This window comes from Electrophorus electricus, chromosome 8 (assembly GCF_041902795.1).
Source record: "Electrophorus electricus isolate QZ-2024a chromosome 8, ASM4190279v1, whole genome shotgun sequence".
Taxonomy (NCBI): Eukaryota; Metazoa; Chordata; class Actinopteri; order Gymnotiformes; family Gymnotidae; genus Electrophorus; species Electrophorus electricus.
The window spans coordinates 30,762,501-30,780,554 of NC_137504.1; the positions used below are offsets into that span (position 1 = coordinate 30,762,501).

The 18,054-nt window shown below is 39.9% G+C and overlaps 1 protein-coding gene across 1 annotated transcript in view; it reads left to right on the forward strand.

Moving 5' to 3' along the window:
- The window catches only part of atp1b2b (ATPase Na+/K+ transporting subunit beta 2b), an 18,554-nt gene extending 5,001 nt beyond the window's left edge, over window positions 1-13,553 (forward strand). The window contains exons 2-7 of the mRNA XM_027025180.3: window positions 2,056-2,184; window positions 2,582-2,686; window positions 2,848-3,050; window positions 3,263-3,322; window positions 7,694-7,789; window positions 10,753-13,553. Coding sequence (XP_026880981.1) covers window positions 2,056-2,184; window positions 2,582-2,686; window positions 2,848-3,050; window positions 3,263-3,322; window positions 7,694-7,789; window positions 10,753-10,920 — 761 coding nt within the window. The 3' untranslated portion in view covers window positions 10,921-13,553. The remainder of the gene's footprint in view (window positions 1-2,055; window positions 2,185-2,581; window positions 2,687-2,847; window positions 3,051-3,262; window positions 3,323-7,693; window positions 7,790-10,752) is intronic.
- The last annotated feature ends 4,501 nt before the right edge of the window (window positions 13,554-18,054 follow it).

Sequence of the window (18,054 nt, forward strand, 5' to 3'; positions counted from 1 at the left end):
GTTTTCACACTTATCTCAATAGCACGTGCACTTTTTCTAAACTCTGCACACAGCGTAGCACATCAGTGAACCGTTGGTGTAAAATGGTGTATGTCTTTCCCTCTATTTTTCCATCTGCAAATATTTCAAGCCACCTAAAGAAACTTTTCATCTGTTGGCTTACCTCTCAAAATAGATGTCATAGTGTTTACAGTAAATTTACAGTAAACTGTGAATGAATAAATATTTTACTGTATCGGAAACCCAGAATAACAATATTTAACGTATAATGTAAAACAATGCATGGTAAATATACAAATCACAAAAGCCACAGTATTCCTCAGGGGATTTACTGGATTTTGTTCTCATAATGTAATATACTATAGTTCAGAAAAGAAAAATATATACAGTCAATAACAACTGTGGTAATATCAAATCCATATTTCACTATATACAGCAATTCTCATATATTTTTCTGCCTGTCAGTATCAGAAGTCCACTGCCTGATCCATCCTTTCTGCCTAGTGAATTTGGCCATAGAGTTTCATCAACACCACAAATATATGGTAACAGGGCACAAACAAAAAACACCTGCGTAGGTCGTTAGTTGAAATGACAGCCAGGTGTTTCAGCAGTACATGTACTGTAGTAATAGTGAATCTCTTTACTGACAGCTACAGCTATACTTTCCCCATATACACGCACATTTCAATGCAAGTATGTATTTCAAATGTATATTTTCATCTGTATGTCAAAATGCAATTTATTTCCATCCATAGGGATCAGAATTTTCCTGGATTTTCAACTGAAAGTTAATTGTTTTGAATGTAAATGTCTGCAAAATTTGCAATAGTTGTATAGACTTCTGCTGGTGGTGAACACTGCATTAAAGAGGTATTCATGAATTTTAGAAGAAGTTGTTAATGAATATCAAAGCAATGCAAAACTATAGACAGTGTAGTTCACATAGTCTATTGATATGGTGAATCTGTTAAAGGTTTTGAAAACATGGACATGGTATTTATATAAGTATAAAAACAAATAAAAAATGAATAACATGAATGCATTCTCATTAAGTGCATGTTTTTAAGTAGTTAACAGGTAAGATGATTACTACTATTACAAACATTTTACTAATTTACATGAAAATAGAGAAAATACACACACACACAGACACACACACACACACGCACACACACACACACACACCTAACTCTTGTGTTTCATAAAAATAACTGTAAACCTTTCAGGTCCGCTGTCATGAGTTCTGAGAAAACCTAAAGTCATTTTATAGAATGCTAGCCTGCTTCTAGACCTACACAGAAAGTCTGCAATGGTTTTTTATATATATATATATATATATATATATATATATATATATATACTCTCCAAATCTACTGTAAGGTCTCTGTGTATACAGCCACCATGTGTACAGTTTCCATGTGTACTGTCTGTGTCATACACTGTTGCCTGAGTCACTTCGTTTATGGCACATACTGCAGCAGGGACCCTCCTAAAACTGTAAACCAAGAGATACCTCATTAAAATATGTTCTATGCATTTGTCTTGAGGACTTCATGTGTGTATATACTTATTGTAGGGTATTGTTTATGTTGTTTAACAAACCCTATCACTTATTGTTTATTGCGCTTATTATTGTTTATCATAAGATAGAGCTTATGTATTTTGTACTTCTAGGTATCAGAATTGATCTCTGTATTCTACAATTTTCTAGTTCATTGGTGGGACTCTAACCTATTGTACTGTACTAGGATATTCTATAAGTAAATGACAAAGCACTTTTGTGAGTCACTCTGGATAAGAGCATCTGCTAAATGCCGTAAATGTAAATGTAAATGTATGTGGCAAAAGAACATGCAATATTCATGTTGCAGTGTGTATGTACTGGAAGTGCTATCACACACACACACACACACACACACACCAAACTGATATTATACAACAAACTTGGTTTCTACTTCTTATACAGCTAATGATTACAGGTGAAAAGACTCAATTTTTGTCGTTGTGTGTGTGTGTGTGTGTGTGTGTGTGTGTGTGTGTGCATATACACAGGTCTGATATTTTTGTTCTATGTGGCCTTTTACACATTCCTGGCTGGAATGTTCAGTCTCACCATGTACGTCATGCTCCTGACTCTCGACGACAACGTGCCCACCTACCAGGACAGACTCACTACACCAGGTAACACCCCAACCAGAACAGACTCATTACACCATGTAACACCCCAACCATGACAGTCTCACTACACCAGGTAACACCCCACAGATTCTCTCTCAATAACGGTAACTAATAAAATAACATTACAGTAATTCGATTAGAAACAGTATAAATAATTATGACTGAATCTTTTAGTGTTTTCTCTGATATAATGGCTATATTATATAGACTGGGGCAATGGTCACTCAGTGGTTAAGGTACTTGACTTGTAAATGGATGGTTCTGGTTTGAGCCCCACCACTGCCAAGTTGCTGCTGTTGGGCCCCTTTATCCTTAATTGCTCAAGTTATACTCAGTCATAATTGTAAGTTGCTTTGGATAAAAGTGTCAGCTAAATGTCTGTCTCTCTTTCTCTCTGCAGGAATGATGATCAGGCCTGAGGGAGAGGATCTGGAGATCTTGTACACTAAGGAGAACACAGAGAGCTGGGACATGCATGTGCAGGCTCTCAACCGCTTCCTCTCCTGTAAGACTCTGTGTGTGTGTGTACTCTCTGATATCTGCTCTTTCAGATTTTACTCGCACCTTAATTTAAGCAAAAGTGGAGCCTTCATGTGCTAATCCTTGCTGGCTAAGCCCATGCTAGCCCGCTGTGATCCTGCTTTATGTCCTTCTCGCGTCCTGCAGCCTACAATGACTCGGTGCAGGTGCAGATGAACCAGGAGTGCGTCCCGGACCGCTACTTCCTGCAGGACACCGCAGGCATGAAGAACAAGCCCAAGCGCTCATGCCAGTTCAAGCGCTCCACCCTCGGTGACTGCTCGGGCCTCGCAGACCGTTACTACGGTTACAACGAGGGCAAGCCCTGTGTGATCATAAAGATGAACCGCGTGAGGCAGCACTATCTATTATTCAACCTGAGCTAGTTTAACTTTCTAATGAGACTCAGCTTCACCTCAGGCTAACTTCCCTCTCATTCTCCCCCTGCTGCCTCTCTCTCTCTCTCTCTCTCTCTCTCCTCTCTTTGTCTATCTCTCTCTCTCTCTCTCTCTCTCTCTCTCTCTCTCTCTCTCTCTCTCTCTCTCTCTCTCTTACATGCTAGGTGATCGGTATGTTGCCAGGGAAGAATAACCAGGCACCTTCTGTTACTTGTGTTTCCAAGGTAATCCATCTCTCTCTCTCTCTCTCTCTCTCTCTCTCTCTCTCTCTCTCTCTCTCTCTGAGTACCTTTTTTTCTTTCAGTGAAGAGGATCTATTTCACATTATAATTTCATGACACCCACCACAAGCATATGTTAGATTAGAGTATTGCAAGTTAATGTCTGTTACAGCTGCTTGAGTGCCCAAGTCCATCAGACATGGCCAGTAACCTTTACAGTGGAGCAGTATGTCCATCAAAGCTATCTGGACCCAGCTAAGCTTTTAAGGAGAAGGTTTCTTCAGTATGGTGTGATTCTAGCTGCTTGCTCATCTATGGGCAGAGGGCTAACTTTAAAAGGTTTACTGTTGCCTTGCTGGAAATCATAGCTGGGACAGCGATCTGGTTTAAAGGCATTGTGTTACTGTTACTCTTAGTTCCTCACATCTGAGTGTAAACAAATGATGTTTAGAACATAGTGGATTGCCTTGACTCTGCCATTCTGTACTATGGTTGTGTAACATGAATGTACAAAAATGTACATGTGTAACACATATGTAAAAATGTAAACATTTGGTGGACAGGGGACCTAAAATTAGTCAGTTCAGCTGTTTCGCTAAGTGTTATCATTCCCTGAGTGCTATCCTGGAGTAATTTTATTCTTTTTGTCTACAAACAGGTTTTTTTTCTATGGACAGTTTTAGCTAGATTGTGCCAATTTGTCCTTTTCCAGTGTGGAAATATTTGGCTTTAGTAACCTTCGCAAGTAAAAATTACTTTTCTTACACTACTTCATAAGAAACACCTTATAGGTGTCCAGTTACAGGCGATAGTCCATTAATCGCCATGGGCAGATGGTGATAGACAACCTGCAGTTCTACACTGGGGGTCCATGTCTGAGCTCCTGGCCACAATTGGATGGATGGTTTTGAGTGACAGCTCAAGCCACCAGTGAAATTAACATGTGCCCCCATTTTCTCCAGCAGATACCTCTCTTAAGTCTCTGCCCCTTCCGTCAGTCCTGTTCACTTTCACCAGAAATATGCTTAATGTTGGTTATTTATTTATTTGTTTGGGTTAATTGAATTTTTTATTTGGTTTCTTTTGATCCCTTTGCTTATATGTTCACATAGACAAGATTATTAAAATGTATTTACTATACCAATTTATCATCATCATCATCATCATAGCCATCCTTATAATACTAGTTATAGATAAGCAATTGGACTTTTTTTTGCAGCTAGACTGCTAGACTGTAAATACTGTTTCATTATAGAGCAGAAAGGAAATAAAATTCAACCTCAACACTCATGGAAACGCAACTAACAGATCATCATTCCAAACTGATTCAGATTACTTTTATGATATGAAACATAGGTAATGTGATCTTGAGCTATGTTTAAATTATGCTGTTTGTGTCACCCACTTAGAAACCGGTAGTTTGAGCAGGCAGATGCTTGACTGTAGCTGTAGACTCTGTGACTGTAGCCGTTAGAGACATCTCTTGCCACATAGCTGTAGTTACAGAATTAGCAGCCCACTTCACTCTACTAAATGACAGTACTAAATTTAAGGATGATAACCCAGTTATACTATTTATAAAGTGAGATGGAAGCTTAGCCTAGCCTAGCTTAGCTTTACTGCACTTGGGTGTGTGTGATAATCCACATACTGCTTCTCTGGACCTCTGCATAGGCAGTGATGTGGTGCTTCAGGGTCATTTTTATGGGGACAGATTAAGACCTGCACTGGGAATGCTGGTCAACTGGGATTTCTTTTCCTTCTCCTCTTCCCAGCTCTCTCTCTCTCTCTCTCTCTCTCTCTCTCTCTCTCTCTCTCTCTCTCTCTCTCTAGAGAAAGGATCTAAATTTATTGTCATATGATCTACTGTGCTGTTGCTAAGAGGTGAGCAACAGGTGTATCTCCCCTTAGTGTAACCTACCGCTGAAAATGTACAGAACCAGACTTTGACAGAGCCGCAGGAGGTCTTTTCCATTCCTGTTTACCTATGTGTCAGAATTATATTGGGGAAGATTAATTATATTTCTTTGGAAATGGTGTATGTGAGTGTTATCTTGTCCAGTATGTGTGTTCAGGTGTGTTCAGGTCCCCATACTTCCCTGAACCTGGAAGCCACTGATCATAAAGACTGGGGAAAATGTCATAATAAGAGGATTCACCAGGAAGGATGTAGATTGTAATAATGGATATATCTTTTGGAGTGCTTATCATTTCTTTGTTAATTTTAAGCCATGTATGTGCGTTTTCTCATTTCAGAGGAGTTATGTGTTTTGACAATTCTGATTTAAACCAGATGATGATTCCACCTGAATCTCTATGTCTTTTAGTGTTATGGTGCAGGAGACTGACTGGAGTGTGTCTGATTCTCACAAGGTTTCCTTGATTATGTCATTGTCTTTTGGGTTATTTGTGAATTCAGTGTTTATACTTTTGTACCTAAATAAGGGTTTAATTTTTTATATGCAGTATAAAAGGAAAAATACAAATATAAATAGATTTAAAGAGAGAGAAACCTGAAAAAGCGAAGGATTGATATTATATTTACATTCATGAATAAAAACATACACATTAAGATTGTCTGATGGCCAACATATATTCAGTCTTATTAATCTATTCATCTGTTCATTTATTTATTGATTAATGAATTGTGACCTTAGCTTAGCAGTCTGTTGCATATCAGGTTGAGCGGCTCTTTGATCTCTTCCATCTCTGTAGTGTTTGTTTGATCTCTCCCATCTCTGTAGTGTTTGTTTAATCTCTCCCATCTCTGTAGTGTTTGTTTGATCTCTCCCATTTCTGTAGTGTTTGTGGAAGTTGGTGTTTTTATCACATAGGCATAGGTCTGTTGTTTCGGCTGCCTGTTGGGATTGGGTGTTAATGGAGGACGTATCACACTGGAGGTTCATGGCAGGTGTACTTTACTGTGGACTGTTCACTGGGGATCTGGGGTGTTTCTTCTGTGTCTCTGCGGGAAGATGACAAGGCATGCTAGAGATGGAGCAGAGGTGGGGGAGGTAGCTGAGGATAGCTAGATGTGTGCTGATCTCCCTGGGTGATGGGACATACAGTGGTCTGCCACATACAGTGGACTGCCTGGACTGTATGCGAGAGCTTCGACCTTCAGATTTTTAGCAAAGATCACAGTTTCCTTGAGCAGGTGGACATGGTTATGAAGGCTATTCATGCTGAGGTTAGAGTGGTGTGCCAGGTGCACATCAGTGTACATCCGTGGGAGATTTCTACATTTATCGTGTGGATTGTAGCTGGATGGAAATCTCTTCTGGGCAGGATGGTAGAGATGGTGCTTTTGGAGAAGGTGAAGGTCTCTGTGGCGGTGTGTGCTATTCTTCTTACACATTCTGCTACTTTGTGGATGTGGATGATGATATGGCTTGGATTACCTGAAATAGCATGCATAAGGAGCTGGAGGGCATCACTGGGTTGGGGACACCAAACTGAGAGCTTAGGATCCTGGGAAGAGCTGTTCCTCATTTAAAGATTTTCCATTGGAATCGATTAAAATCATTATGTCTGCGTATGTAGGAATATTTGTGAGTGTGTTTTTTTTTATCTGACTTGGAGTGTGCAGGGTGTGACACAGGCTGGGTGGGTGGGGCTTAAGTTTGGGCTGGGTGGGTGGGGCAAGACAGGCTGGGCTGGGTGGGGCTTAAGCTTGGGCTGGGTGGGTGGGGCAAGACACAGGCTGGGCTGGGTGGGGCTTAAGCTTGGGTTAGGCTGGGTGGGGCTTAAGTTTGGGCTGGGTGGGTGGGGCAAGACAGACTGGGCTGGGTGTGGCTTAACCTTGGGCTGGGCTGGGTGGGGCAAGACAGGCTGGGCTCAGTGGGGCAAGACACAGGCTGGGCTGGGTGGGGCTTAAGCTTGGGTTGGGTTGGGCTCAGAATTGGCTAAAGTGTTAAAATAGCTTCAAATTTTTATACAGCTGAGGTTCTTACTTCGATATTTCATGAAAGAAGGCTGGAAAGAAGATTATCCTTTTACGTTTCAGGTTATTTTTCCCATCGTTCTTGGCTTTATCCTTAGCTGTAAGATGCTCCTGATCCACTCCTGTTAGCTGCTGTGTATTTAGCATGGCTTTTGCTTGATTTCTTGTACTGTTGAGAATTTTTCGTCAGAATTAGTTGTTCCCTTGTTTCTTTCTATAAGGTTGAGTAGTTTTTTTTTATACTAATTTACTTTGGTTTATCTCATTTTAAAACTATTATGTCTCTCCATGCTCACTATTTCTCTCTCACTCGCTCACAAACTCATTCACTCTCTCTCTCTCTCTCTCTCTCTCTCTCTCTCTCTCTCTCTCTCTCTCTCTCTCTCTCTCTCTCTCTCTCTCTCTCTCTCTCTCTCTCTCTCTCTCTGTAGACTGAGGACACACACAAGATGGGGGAGTTGGAATATTTCCCCCCAAATGGCACCTTCAATCTAATGTACTACCCATACTATGGAAAAAAAGCTCAGGTATATATTCCCGACTCTGCCCAAACACATACATACACTTAACATTGCTGCTTCCAGAGTTCTGTTATCTTGACCCTGATGCTGACTGATTTCTAAAAAGAATGTAACAACAACCATTATGTATCTTTAAAACACCTTATGCGGCAGTTTCGTAAACGCAGATTAAGCCTAATCTTGTACTGGATTTTATTGCAGTAAATCACCACACAAATTTTTTTAGTATAATCTTAGGTATAATATGGGTATAGATAGATAGATAGATAGATAGATAGATAGATAGATAGATAGATAGATAGATAGATAGATAGATAGATAGATAGTGAGCTATATATATATATATATATATATATATATATATATATATATATATATATATATATACACACACACACACACACACACACACACAGTGCTGTGAAAAAGTGTTTGCCCCGTAATGTACCGCCCAAGTGCCGAAGGACGTGGAGCAGGACGCACAGACTCCAACTCTGTGAAACATTTAACGACATTCAACGGGGCGCTCACACATAACAACAGTTAACAGTTAATGTAAACACACATAAACAGTATTACACAAAGTGAACGTTTAACACAGACTACCTACACAAAGGCTAACTTACATAAGCACGCTACCTCAACAATGACCAACACACTGTACACTTTGACAAGAGTTTATATACATAAAGACAAGACAAGGTGCAGGTGTGTGCAGGCGTGGCCACAAGCAAAAGATCCTCCCACTGCACATGGTGGGCCAAACCACGTGACTCGCTAGAGGCGAGCGTTCCGTGACAGCCCCCTTCCTGATATCTTATTTTTTTGCATGTTTGTCACACATGTTTCAGATCATCAAACTAATTTAAATATTAGACAAAGATATTAGACAAGTAAACACAAAATGCAGTTTTTAAATGAAGGTTTTTATTATTAAGGGAAAAAAAATCCAAACCTACATGGCCCTGTGTGAAAAAGTGATTGTGCCCCCCTGTTAAAACAAATTAACTGTGGTTTATCACATCTTTGGAAAGCTGAGTTCAATTTCTCTAGCCACACCCAGGCCTGATTACTACCACACCTGTTCTCAATCAAGAAATCACTTAAATAGGACCTGCCTGACAAAGTGAAGTAAACAAAAAGCTAGACAGCATGCTGTGATCCAAAGAAATTCAGGAAGAAATGAGATACAAAGTAATTGACATCTATCAGTCTGGAAAAGGTTATAAAGCCATTTCTAAAGCTTTGGGACACCAGTGAACCACAGTGAGAACCGTTATCCACAAATAGCGAAAACATGGAACAGTGGTGAACCTTCCCAGGAGTGGCTGGCCAATCAAAATTACCCAAGAGCGCAGCGATGACTCATCAAAGAGGTCATAAAAGACCCCACAACAACGTCCAAAGAACTGCAGGCCTCACTTGCCTCAGTTAAGATCACTGTTCATGACTCCATCATAAGAAAGAGACGGGGCAAAAATGGCCTGCATGGCAGAGTTCCACGACGAAAACCACTGCTGAGCAAAAGAACATAAAGGCTCATCTCAGTTTTGCCACAAAACATCTTGATGATCCCCAAGACATTTGAGAAAATACTCTGTGGACTGACGAGACAAAATTTGAACTTTTTGTAAGGTGTATGTACCATTACATCTGACATAAAAGTAACACAGCATTTCAGAAAAGGAACATCATACCAACAGTAAAATGTGGTAGTAGTGTGATTGTCTGGGGCTGTTTTGCTGCTTCAGGACCTGGAAGACTTGCTGTGGTAAATCGAACCATGAATTTTGCTGTCTACCAAAAAATCCTGAAGGAGAATGTCCGGCCACCTGTTCGTGACCTCAAGCTGAAGCGTGCTTGGGTTCTGCAGCAGGACAATGATCCAAAACACACCAGCAAGTCCACCTCTGAATGGCTTAAGAAAAACAAAATGAAGACTTTGGAGTGGCCTAGTCAAAGTCCTGACCTGAATCTAATTGAGATCCTGTGGCATGACCTTAAAAAGGCGGTTCATGCTCGAAAACCCTCCAATATGGCCGAATTACAACAATTCTGCAAAGACGAGTGGGCAAATATTCCTCCACAGCGCTGTAAAAGACTTACTGTCAGTTATCACAAAGGCTTGATTGCAGTTGTTGCTGCTAAGGGTGGCCCAACCAGTTATTAAGTTTAGGGGGCAATCACTTTTTCACACAGGGCCATGTAGGTTTGGATTTTTTTTCCCTTAATAATAAAAACCTTCATTTAAAAACTGCGTTTTTTGTTTACTTGTGTTATCTTTGTCTAATATTTAAATTTGTCTGATCTGAAATATTTAAGTGTGACAAACAAGCAAAAAAATAAGATCTCAGGAAGGGAGCAAACACTTTTTCACACCACTGTGTGTATATATTACACGGGCTGCCAAGCTCACTACATATCCTACATTATCTAGCTAACAACTCTGCCTGTATGTGGTTGATGGAGATATAAACATTTAAAATCCATAACAAACCTATCCTTGAAACCTTTAGAATCTTGAAAATATGTCTCAAAATCGGTTGTATAAATGCACAAATAATAAGCACAAGAAAAAATCTGACATCTTTATTGAATAGTATTTTTAAATACTTTATTAATAGTACTTAAAATATATCAGTATTTGAAGTAATTAGTATTAGTATTTTAATTAACTAGTATTTTAATTACTACTATTAGTAAAAACATTGTACCTTGAGTGACTTGCAGTGAAGCAAGCAGATCTTGAAAACCTGGAAATCTTGGGGAAGGTTAGAGACCTTAGGGAAGATCAGCCTGGAGATTGTAGTGATCTTGGTGAAGCTTGAAAATCTTGGTGAAGCCCAGAAACCTCAGTGAAGCCTGGAGTTCTTGGTAAAGCTTGGAAATTTCAATGACACTGAAGGATCTCGGTGAAGCCTGGAAATGACAGGCCTCAAGTAATGCCTCACTGTTTCTGTACACTGCAGGCAAATTATTCACAACCCCTTGTGGCTGTCAAGTTCCTCAACATCACCCTGAACACCGACATCAATGTGGAGTGCAAGCTCATGGCCAACAACATCCTGGCCGGCTCCGATCGAGACAAGTTCGCTGGCCGCGTTTCCTTCAAGCTGAGGGTCGACTCAATAAACTAGTCTTGGAGGAAATGTGTTACCTCTGCACACACACACACACACGCTTTATATTCACAAATACTTGCCCATCACACCTTTCCTTCCACCAGAAGGTCTCACAGACACACACCAAAACACACACCAGAAACAACACTGATCAGCTGGGGAAGAACAAAACAGCGTGTCCATAGCGTGTCCATAGCTTTGCACATGTATTTCACAAACCTCTGTATTTTCTCTAAAATGGAAACCTGAGAAATATATCTATACTGCATGATCTTGAACTATTACCCTGTAAAGCAGGGTGGTTTGTCAGCGGTTAGACTAGGGCAGCGTGGGACATATCAGGCCAGTCACGACTGTGAGCGTGGACAAACTACATCTGACACCGCCCCCTTAGGCAGCTCGGTCAAAGCAGGCGCGCTTGTGTGCGTGTGAGAGGGGTGTTTGTAACTTCTGCTACGTGTTTGCATTAGTAAAGGAATTCGTGTGCTGGTCTTCTTTGTTTTTCCTTTCCATCATAATCATCATCATCAACAGCCGCAACGGCCTTCAGTAATGTGCGTCGCGTCGACATCACACGCACCTTCTACAGTATGAAACACTCCTCATTTCTATGAGACGTGTCTATTTATGTTTATTTATATGTATAGTTCATTTGTTTTCTTGTGCTTTTCCCCATGTATAATAGTATGTAATTAGCATGTGAAAGGGATGCTGAGTTTTTTATTGATTTGTACTTGGCCTGGATCCATTTAGGAAGTGAGTTTGTGTTTGTGTGTGTATGTCTGCTGCGTGCAACTGAATACCTGTTTGAATGAATATGTATATGTGTACATATATAGGTATGTATGGGCACGTGTGTGTTTGTTTCTCCTTATGATTTCATGTGTTGATATCAAGGTTTCATTGTTTCAGGTTTGTGACCTCATTGTACATTTGGTGGCTGTTGAAAACATTATTTGATTTCAGTAGACACAGTAATAACTCTAGAAGAGTATTGCTCCACCCTGAGCTGACGAGACATGCACACATGCACATAGGCACATACACGTGCGCGCGCGTGCGCGCACACACACACACACAGACGTATGCACATGCTCAAACTCTCTTACACACACACATGCCTAACCACTCATTCACACACACACACACACAGACGTATGCACATGCTCAAACTCTCTTACACACACACATGCCTAACCACTCATTCACACACACACACACACAGACGTATGCACATGCTCAAACTCTCTTACACACACACATGCCTAACCACTCATTCACACACACACACACACAGACGTATGCACATGCTCAAACTCTCTTACACACACACATGCCTAACCACTCATTCACACACACACACACACACACACACACACACACACACACACACACACACACACACACACACACACACACACACACACAGTGCCCTTTTCCTCCTGTCTCATAGATGTTGGCTACTGGAATATGTGTGCTCTTCCTCTAACTGCTAATCCCTTAATCTGATTGAATAATCCTGGGCAGGTAGCACATTTAATCAGATTTCATTTCCATTCCCCCAGCATCTTCTTTTAGTGTAATCTTGGTTCATTCATTTTTGTTCATTCTTCATATAACTTTTGTCTTTTGTTTTCTTTCTTTCTTTCTCACAGTCTTTTTCCCCCTTTTCACCACACGTGCAAAACTTGTGGATCAGCACTGTAGTTATTGTGTGTGCCTGCATGTGTGCTAAAGATGAGCCCCTGGTTTCTCAGCATGATACATATTTGATGGGAGCATTGAGAGGAGAGCTGCAGACAGCTGATCCTACAGACCACTGGAGTTAAAACCACAGTATTAAATATTTAGAACCCACGGGTTCCATATCGCATCTCATTAACTCAGCCTACCACAGTTCCCCATCCACCAATTCTCATTAGCATATTCTAAATGGTGAAAGGTATACAGCTAACTCAAACACAGTAAAAAAACAAAACAAAACATATACAAGTTACTAAAATAAAACGGAATGAGGCCAAAACTGAGTTTATTTCATTGAGAACAGTGACCCCTGCTGGAGAAACTGAATTGGACACCCCACAGCCCCCACATTTTGATTTCCAATGGCACAATATTACCCCTTATATTCTGTTATATTCCCTGGCTTGTGAGAATGTGATGTTATAACGGTCATTCTCTGACCTTTTATACTTGCAGGTTTATTTTATGTTATTCTCACTGAAGAGACTATCTGAGTTTTTCTTTTTACAAATAAGTAAAACAACCATAGTCACTGTTCCCATCTAGCAACTATAATAAAGTATTACAGATTATTTGATATAAATTCCTTTGGATTGCCTTTTTGAATATTGTAAGCAGAAGTGTATGAAGACGAGGTTAAGATGAGTACAGCAATATGAAATATTCTATATTAATGTAATATATTATAAATATTATATAGGTATATATCAAATGTGTATTTGAAAGTTCTTGAGGTTTGGACTGATCCAATTGTGTGCTGATCTGTTTTTTTTTATTATTTAAAGAATCTGTATTTTTAGTCTTGATGCTTTCTCATTTTTGATGGACAATGATATGGAATGTAAAAAGTATATTTTAAGCTTGAATTTATTAACCAAATAAACCATGTAACCCACATAACCCTACCTCACTGCTCTCTGTCCTATGGTGTTACTGATCATCACACATCTGCGTGTAGTCAGGTCACACCGCAAGCCTTCACAAAAAATCATCTCAAATTACTTCTTAACTGATGTATGTGGACAATACAAAAAACGGAAAAAAGCACACACACAAAGACATACACTCAAACACATGCAAACACACCCAAATACATCAAGTTATGAAAGAATGGAGCTCTGATTTCTCTTACATGTTAGTAAGGTGCCTCTAATTTATTATAGTATGGATTATTCAGTTTTGATTGGATATTTGTTGGACTGTTATTGACTGAATACAGTAAAATAGCATTCTTAATACATAAGGGGAGACGCCTGCCCAGAGAGACACTCATTAAAGTGACTGTGGTGGTCCCACTGTTCCTGGAACTGACGAGGCGCATGAAAAACCTTCTACAGAACTCAGTGCTAAAAGGGTAAAAGACTGTGTGTGTGTGTGTGTGTGTGTGTGTGTGAGAGAGCCTTTAATTAAAGAGAGAGTGCAAGAGAAGTGAGGAGGAGAGAGGGAGAGTGAATGAATGTGTGTGTGTGTATGTGTGTGTGTGTGTGTGTGAGAGAGAGAGAGAGAGAGAGAGAGAGAGAGAGAGAGAGATTAGGGTGCATTAAGGGTATTTGGCAGTCTAAAATAGTCCTATTGAGAGCAAGTGGCAGGTGACATGCACACGATAACACACAAACACACATGCCTACGCATGCACAGTGCAGTTCCAATTGTTAGGTAGACCCAACCTCTTAGGTCAGACAACCAATCATACACTTGGGCCTTTATACACTTTAATGAGTTTGTTTCTGTAAACAAAGGTTTTACCACATTTCAGGCTCATACTTCTACTTGTACTTAAGAGAGAGAATGCCATCTCTTACTAAGGGAAAATAATCACTTATCTATAATAAAGAACTAGATTACTAATGATGTAATAGTCTTGAAGCAACAGCACCACTAAATAGGTATGATCCATTAAACTGGTCAACAATGACTTTGCTTATTATGTAGTTTTGCACACTGAATCCACAAAATTTGAATTCTGAATTCTCAGAATTTCTCTACCTCCAAAAGGGTTTTAGTTCTAGTATACTCATACTTCATTATGTAACCTTTACTATGGTAAAGGGGAAGGCTACCATGGAAAGTAGATCCTGCACTACTGCTGGAAACTAAAGGGGGATGTCCCAGAGGCCAAATGGGTGCATATATATATATATATATATATATATATATATATATATATATATATATATATATATATATATATATCTCACTATATCATTACAATATATCACTGTTCCAATAATGCTATTTCATAAACTGCCTAGTCCACAGTTTATTTACTGCCTGAAATAAACTACAAGGTCATGCAGTTAATTAATAAGCAGTATTTCTGTTTGTTTGCATTTGGTTGAAAATGCAAGATCACTTTCACAGTTATCCCTGACTAGATAGCTATGCTTTTGGACAAATATTCTGTTGCTATTCTGTTGGACAAATTGTCTGAATGACTCCCCAGTGGAAAGATACTAGCTAGCTAGCTAGGAATAAAAAATAAATAATTATATGTGTGTGCCAAGCAGAATGAGATGCTCGTGGAAAGAAAACAGGAGCTTTATTAGTGTTCAACTCAGTGGTAGCTGAATAAACCACAGTCAAAACCAAAAGAGCAAAGTGTGGGGAACTCCAAATCATAGAGATAGAACAGTCCGTGTCAAAAGATGACGAGCCATCCAAAACCAGGCATTCCAAAAAAGGGGCAGGCAAAAATCAGCAATAAGAAATACAAAACCAGGGTACGGCACACAGGAAGATAATCAAACAAAATCACGCTTGGTATGCTTAGAGAATCTAGAGGCAATACTTCACAATGTATGCAAGCTTGAGACAGGCTTATATACAAAATCCTCTGAACACACAGGTGAATTCAATATTCCGGTGACGACCATCTGATTGAACATCCCTGATTGGCTGACTCGTTGGCCGGGTGATGAACAGTCTGCTGGATAGTGTAGTGTAATAGGGGGTTGGGTGGTATGACAATATGCGAATATGAATTTAATTTAACTAAAATATAGTTTAAAAACCTAGCACATCTATAATTAATAAACAATAGTCATAAAATGTCCTAATTAAACTAGCTACACTTGTGGACCTTTTTGACAGACCCCTTACAAAGGTGCTATCTTCAATGGAAAGTTGAACAGCATATTTGTGACCACACGGTGTTGTATTTCCCTGTTGCCTCATGTCAGTGTCAGTCATTTATATCTGGTTGCTTTTCTCCTACTCTGTGCCCACATACTGTGCTCACATGTATAACACAGTCGAAGTATGAATAAAGCTGTTGTCATTCACATATTTTGTCTGTTTGTTGTCAGACAACAGTATAACGAGTATACAATGACGTGTGCGGTTCATTGGCGTCTACATCAGCTTACGTGTGGCCTGTCGTCAAGCTGTGTCTCATGACATGCCAGTGGCGCAGACGAAAGACAAATACCACTATGCATCATACCCAACAAGACGGCGATCGGCCTGTGCAGCGCCACATGAAGTTGAACAAGCCTAATGTAACAGCATGTTGTCGTTTGGCATACCAATATGGCAGTATGACCACTTCCGGTGGCCTCACCTTTCACTAGATAATTTACTAGGCTATTGCTCAGCAATCCGGTTGGTCTTACTAAGGGAGAGAATGCCCTTGTTAATTCTGTTTTAAGGGAGAGATTGTCCCCATTAATTCTATTCTCCAGCATGTATTGTTATTATTGCTGCGCTGAGTCTGCAGTTCTTCTATTAGCCTACATAAATCCATCACTGCCCGATTTTGCTAAATTCGCACCATTCCCTGTGCAATCCAGTTGGGTAAATTTACAGATTCCATATTGTTCTTGGGTTGTCTGTAACAAGCTCTTCCTGGAAGATACACAAATTGACTGACAAAGACCCACGTTCAATACATGACTGACTTCGTTATAATAGGTTGACTCGCTTATACCTTACTAGGTTCTGCGTATGCAGTAAATGTGCCACCTACTGTAATATTAGAGGTACTGTGTGAAGCGTATCGTTAGGGCCGTGTCCAATCCACAACCTGGACCCCCATTTACGCAATGCTGCCCTCTTTTGGCGGCTAATGGGATAGAGTTGTCGAAATTCAAAAGTTGATGTATCAAACGACCAGTGAGAAACAATTTTACACAGCTCATCTGCATGTCCTAAAAAAGTGTAGATATAACTGAAGGTAATCCAGTGTGTTAAAGTCACTAATGATAAACCAGCCAGTAGATTATTACAGCTATATTCTTGTCTGCCTTCCGGATTTTTACTTAATTTGGGATTAACAGGGCCTGCTGTCCTTTGAAAGGTCAATAAAAAATTAGATTTTTCATAAAAAGAAAAAAAGAAAACCCCTCAAATGGAGAAATACAGATCTAAGGATCCACCTTTCTAGAAACAATTGCAATATACTTTTATTGAGGTTATCATAATTCACTTGTGAATTCACCTTGTATTACAATAAATATATTCTGAAATCTTTATTAGGAATTTACTATGACCTATAGCGTGCATGCATGCGTGTGTGTGTGTGTGTGTGTGTAACTGACTTGATGCACACAGACCAGAGTCCATTGTGCAGAGCAGGATCAGCATCTCGGTGCCATAAATTCTGATATGATAGAACAATGGCCTGATAAAAGAATCACTGCAGCTGCTAAAATCAATGCTTGCATAAGAATGTTCACCATTAACTGTGCCCTGACCCAGGCTTCAGTCTTTCAGCACAGGTCAGCAGAACATGAGGCCATGAAAACAAGGTGAAGCCTGAAGAACAGGTGCATCTGGGTGATATTATGTACTTTGAGGGTTTCAAGTTGTTACTGCTGATTCCAGCTTCTACATATGTTTTTTTTAAAAACCAATCCTAAAGTATTTTTTTAACTAGTGCTTGTGGTGACATTTTAAGCATTTTTCATTTTAACTTTGGTTTATCCCCCAAAATTGCTGTGGAAGCACAGCCAAGTGTGCAAATGCACAACTTTCCTTGTACGTGACAAGACCCATAACCTTCTCTGTGATGTCTCCCATAGTGAAAGGAGATTATGACAGTCCTCTGCACCTGCTGAGAGCCTCCACCCTTGAATTTGTGCAGGTGGAAGACAGAACTGGATCTGATGTTCAAGGCAGTGGGCTTCACCACTGCACTGAACAAAGACCCTGATCTTCAGAGCTGATAAGATGTTGGGAGAGATGACAGTGACGAGCCTCCATCTGCCACTGTGGACTGCTTGACCCTCAGATGTCTGAGGAACATCTGGCTCTCATTGACTTAAAGGTATTTCCAGGGCAAAGCACTCCATGAGTCTCATTTGCTTCCATAATCCCCTTGTATCACTGAGTGTGAACTTAATATTCAAGACCCCATTTAAAAGAAATTATTATAAACTACTCCACAGTAAAATCATGAATGCTGATGTC